The 2,737-nt window shown below is 36.6% G+C and overlaps 1 protein-coding gene across 1 annotated transcript in view; it reads left to right on the forward strand.

The window, feature by feature from the left end:
* Nucleotides 1-2,737, forward strand: part of LOC107583133 (synembryn-A-like) — a 16,067-nt gene that overhangs the window by 2,851 nt on the left and 10,479 nt on the right. Inside the window, exon 2 of the mRNA XM_016269246.1 lies at nt 1,356-1,403. Coding sequence (XP_016124732.1) covers nt 1,356-1,403 — 48 coding nt within the window. The remainder of the gene's footprint in view (nt 1-1,355; nt 1,404-2,737) is intronic.

Here is a 2,737-nt window from a genome sequence, read left to right on the forward strand (position 1 = left end):
TTAGACCCCCCCCCCCCCCCCATTTATTTATTAAAATAAATGCCACTTTGTTTGATGTTTTGTTTTTGATTTACATTTTTAGATACAACTTAAACCTCAAAAATGAAATGCACTCACCCTCAGGCCATCCAAGATGAAGATGAGTTTGTTTCTTCATCAGAACACATTTGGAGAAATGTAGCATTACATCGCTTGCCCACCAATGAATCCTCTGCAGTGAATGGGTGCCGTCAGAATGAGCATCCAAACGGCTGATAAAAACATCACAATAAACCATACCACTCCAGTCCATCAATTAATGATTTGTTAATCGACAAGCTGCGTGTTCCAACATTAAGACGTTTTTAACTTCAAACCGTTGCTCCCATCTAAAATACGAGTTCTCAGTCCATAATATTGCTTTCTTTAATGAAAAACTCGTCTCGCCTGAATCAGGAGAGAAATATGCACAGATCAAGCGCCATTTACAAGCAAAACGAGTCCAAAACAGTTCTTAACAAATATGTCAGAGGATTTTGATGTTAGAGAACAACAGGGCATGGACTTATTAACTTGAGGAAGCATTGTTATGGATTATAGACTTGTATTTTGATCTGAAGCGATGGTTTAAATTGCCTTGATGAATTTTTTGATTACAAACATGCAGCTTTTTGCTTCACAAGATGTTAATTGATGGACTGGAGTGGTGTGGATTATTGTGATCTTTTTGTTTGGACTCTCATTCTGATGGCACCCATTCAACTGAATCCATTGGTGAGCAAGCAATGTAATGCTACATTTCTCCAAATCTGGTCCGATTAAGAAACAAACCCATCTACATCATTTTCAAGGAGAGAAATATGCACAGATCAAGCGCCATTTACAAGCAAAACGAGTCCAAAACAGTTCTTAACAAATATGTCAGAGGATTTTGATGTTAGAGAACAACAGGGCATGGACTTATTAACTTGAGGAAGCATTGTTATGGATTATAGACTTGTATTTTGATCTGAAGCGATGGTTTAAATTGCCTTGATGAATTTTTTGATTACAAACATGCAGCTTTTTGCTTCACAAGATGTTAATTGATGGACTGGAGTGGTGTGGATTATTGTGATCTTTTTGTTTGGACTCTCATTCTGATGGCACCCATTCAACTGAATCCATTGGTGAGCAAGCAATGTAATGCTACATTTCTCCAAATCTGGTCCGATTAAGAAACAAACCCATCTACATCTTGAATGACCTGAGGCTGAATACATTTTCGATACATTTTCATTTTTGGGTGGACTTTTCCTTTAAAGTATTTTTGTATTTATGCATAAATGTACAGTATGTGTTTGCATTTCACATTATGTTCTTTTTTTCTCTTTTAGAAATCACAGTGTTTTTCATTTAACTCTGGGGAGGAGGAAGACAGAGAGGTAAGCCTAACTCGACATTATAATGCAAGCAGTCAGCAATTCAACCCTGAACATCAAGCTTTTTAATGCTTTGTCTAGCCATTTTAGATACATTACTTTCAGTATTCATAAATATTCATTAATATTTCATTGCCAAATATCTTCAATTGATTTCCAATAAATATAAGAAGCTTGTGTGCTCATATCAGGTGATATCTAATGAATCATATTTTATAGCACTATAGTAATGTGTGCTTGCTTTGACTTTATGTGCATTTTTTTACTTCTTTTAAATGTTTTGCTTGCCTTTTTAGTAGGATGGACATTTGCAAGAAGAGGTATTTGGGTAGCTCCATGTTTTAGATGTAGTGTAGCATTAGCATAGAACCCAAAGCCTTCTCATTCCTGATTGGATAATGCTAGATGAATCGGGTATTTTTATAGTATCAAATGATTGGAACATTACAGAAATTTAAAGAAATACACTTTAGGGCTTTGTAAGATGACATTGTGTTGAAATGGTTGGAGAATGTTTCATGGGAATCGATGTGGTTCAGAAACAAGTCAAAAATGATATCTTTTGCAGCAGCGTCGGCGCCACGGGGGGGGGGCCTGAGGGGGCCCGGCCCGGCCACCTTGGTCACTGTGCCCCCTCACCTCTGGTGCCATCTCCGTAGTGGGCGCCCTGATTTTAGTCAGTGAGGCAAGGTACTGCCCTGGGAAGGTCTCCCAGGCTGTTAAATACACCGATTAAAAGCGAAATGTTTTCATTTCGGTTCGTTCTTAGCAAAAAAAAATTTTTCCGTTCAGGTTATGCAGAGCGAAATAAGAACAGTGCTGCATTTAGAAAGAATTCTTTTTAACTTTGCTATTATTCTTGAATTTTCAAACTGCTAACACTTTGCACTTTGCCGTTTCGAATTATGTAAGTAACTTAAAATGTTATTGTGTGTTTGTCATTTTAACATTTTTATCTATAGGCTTATACAGCAAAACTACAGAGCTTCCAGTAGGTTATTTTACGGAGCTGTAAACACGGGAAACTCCGACCGCATGCAATCTTTTGAAAAATTTGAAATGTATGCTGGTTTCCACAAAAAATATTGTGCAGCACGACTGTTTTCAACATTAATAATAATCAGAAATGTTTCTTGAGCAGCAAATCAGCATATTAGAATGATTTCTGAAGATCATGTGACACTGAAGCAATCTTTGACGAACACCCAATTCATATATCAAACTAGGCTATATGTTATTAAATTGTACAAAGGCTATATATCAGATTATTTTATTTACAAGTGTCATGTTTGTGTTTATCCCGTTTTTTCCCCCGTTGCATCTGAAAATTACTTTCA

Source organism: Sinocyclocheilus grahami, unplaced genomic scaffold (genome assembly GCF_001515645.1).
Source record: "Sinocyclocheilus grahami isolate Dianchi unplaced genomic scaffold, SAMN03320097.WGS_v1.1 scaffold50.1, whole genome shotgun sequence".
NCBI classification, from domain to species: Eukaryota; Metazoa; Chordata; class Actinopteri; order Cypriniformes; family Cyprinidae; genus Sinocyclocheilus; species Sinocyclocheilus grahami.